Below are 2,500 nucleotides of genomic sequence, written 5' to 3'. Positions count from 1 at the left end.
TTCGATCTGTCGCAATCACACAGGTAACACAAGGTAAGACACATCCTTCTTCTTCTTCTTCATTCGTGGGCTACAACTCCCATGTTCACTCGTATGTACACGATTGGGCTTTTACGTGTATGACCGTTTTTACCCCGCCATGCAGGCAGCCATACTCCGTTTTCGTGGGTGTGCATGCTGGGTATGTTCAGTTTCCATAACACACCAAACGCTGACATGGATTACGGGATCTTTAACGTGCGTATTTGATCTCCTGCTTGCGTATACACACGAAGGGGGTTCAGGCACTAGCAGGTCTGCACATAATGTTGACCTGGGAGATCGGAAAAATCTCCACCCTTTACCCACCAGGCACCGTTACCGAGATTCGAACCCGGGACCCTCATACTGAAAGTCCAACGCTTTAACCATTCGGCTATTGCGCCCGTCGAGACATGCAATTCCACAGATAATGTAGTAAAGCACTGTGCGATCTCTTACAATTACACAGGTAACACAAGGTAAGACATATCCAATTACACAGATAATGTAGTTAGCACTGTGCGATCTGTCACAATCACACAGGTAACATAAGGTAAGACACCTTGCGATGTGTCGGGAAATAAAGAGGGCAGTGAAAATATAAACAACAGGAAATAACAGGACAGTGAAAATAACTTTTTTTTAAAAAGGAAAAAAAAGGGACATAACAGCACACAGAAAATAAGAATATCAGGAAATAACAGGGCGGTGAAAGAAAAAAAAATATATGAAATGAATATAACAGAAGGTAACAGCAGGACAGTGAAAGTAAAAATAACAAATTTTTTAACACAGAATAACAAGACAGTGAAAATAAGTATAACAAAATAATAAAAATAACAATAATATTAATAATTCATAACTTTTCTATGGCGCGATATCCAGTACTAATGCTGCTCAAAGCGCTTTACATCATCGAGCCAGATATAAACAAATGGCAGGACAGTGGGGGGAGAAAAAGAAAATAACAGGGCAATGAAAGTATGAATAATGATTTTTTTTTTTCAACACAAAATAACGGGACAGCCAAAAATAGAAAATAACATAAAACAACAAAATGAAATCATGGCTTTGTCGGAAATATTCTATGTAGCTGGAGGCAGAATCGTTTATGACGTGGTGGATTTTTTTGCCACAGTGAATAAACCTGCAAACATACGGAGCTGTGATAGTTTGTGTGTGTGTGTGTGTGTGTGTGTGTGTGTGTGTGTGTGTGTGTGTGTGTGTGACGGAAGGACGGAAGGAAAGAATAAACAGAATTGACGGCGGGGGTAAACCGCCGAACCGGAAAGTGATGAACTTTCGCGGTTATCATGCTGTGACTGTCCCACTGGGCATGAAGATAAAAAGAATAATTCAGTGAAAGAAAATACTGCACAGAATGGATGAAGAAAGAAACTAGCACAGTAACTGTCCCAACTGACTGAAGCGGAAAAAAAAAAGAAACAAACAAACCAACAAAAACAAAACAACAACAACAAAAAAACCGCTGATCAATTCACAAGCCCAAATCGATCTCTGAGTGTGGGGTGCATGCGTGCGTGCGTGCGTGTGTGTGTGTGTGTGTGTGTGTGTGTGTGTGTGTGTGTGCGTGCGTGCCAGTGCGTGTGTGCGTGCGTGCGTGTGTGTGTGTACTTGTGGTGCTTGGTATCTGACTTGTAAAGACAGGAAAAGATCGAGAGAGAAACGAAACGACTGAAACAGACCATGACAGACAGACACGCAGAGAGACTGAAGTAACAAGAGAGAAAACCGTGGAGGAGGAGGAAGAAGAGAAAATTGTTGCCTAAAACAAATTAGAAAGGAAATAAAATCGTGCCATTGTTTCCCCAATGACGAGACGGACAAGCGACAGAAGAATGACAACGATTCACATTCAGGTCAGGCTACGTAAGCATTCTACAAGCGCGAGGCAGTCACACCTTTCACACTTATGAGAGAGAAAAAAAGGAGTCGCCAAATCACGGACAGAAGTTTGTGCAATGAATGGATGATAAAGAATTCACCCTGTCCTCTTTGCCTGTCTTTTTTCTATCTCTCTCTCTCTTTTGATGTTGTTTTACTGATTTTTTTCACGAACAGCCAGTGGCGAAAAGATTGGCTCAATTTTTTGTTATTACAAACTGCCCTTTTTGAGTAAACCTTCTTAAACACACACACACACACACACACACACACAACTATGTTCATTTATTTGTTTACTTATTTGTCTATTATAGTTGCTGATTTTTTTCGTCATTCGTCCAGTTTCGAACTCAATCTGAAACTATCTCTTGTCAGTGTGTGTGGCCGTGAATGTGAAACTTATTTATCATCCAAATTAATATAGATATAGATCTCCACTGTAGGCGCCAACAATAACTGAACTGAACATGCATGTACACCGTTGGAAAGAAAAGAAGCAACAAAGGGAACCGCTGGATTCAACTGGAACGACGATTCACGTACCTGTAAAACTTTTTTTGTTGTTGTTGTCTTA

General features: G+C 40.7%; 1 protein-coding gene across 1 annotated transcript in view; it reads right to left on the bottom strand.

The window, feature by feature from the left end:
- The window catches only part of LOC143275336 (uncharacterized), a 23,325-nt gene that overhangs the window by 18,081 nt on the left and 2,744 nt on the right, over positions 1-2,500 (bottom strand). Inside the window, exon 2 of the mRNA XM_076579360.1 lies at positions 1-6. This exon is cut by the window's left edge and continues 192 nt beyond it. Within this exon, the coding sequence (XP_076435475.1) occupies positions 1-6 (6 nt within the window). The remainder of the gene's footprint in view (positions 7-2,500) is intronic.

Source organism: Babylonia areolata, chromosome 30 (assembly GCF_041734735.1).
Source record: "Babylonia areolata isolate BAREFJ2019XMU chromosome 30, ASM4173473v1, whole genome shotgun sequence".
NCBI classification, from domain to species: domain Eukaryota; kingdom Metazoa; phylum Mollusca; class Gastropoda; order Neogastropoda; family Buccinidae; genus Babylonia; species Babylonia areolata.
This window is presented reverse-complemented; position numbering and strand designations above follow the sequence as displayed.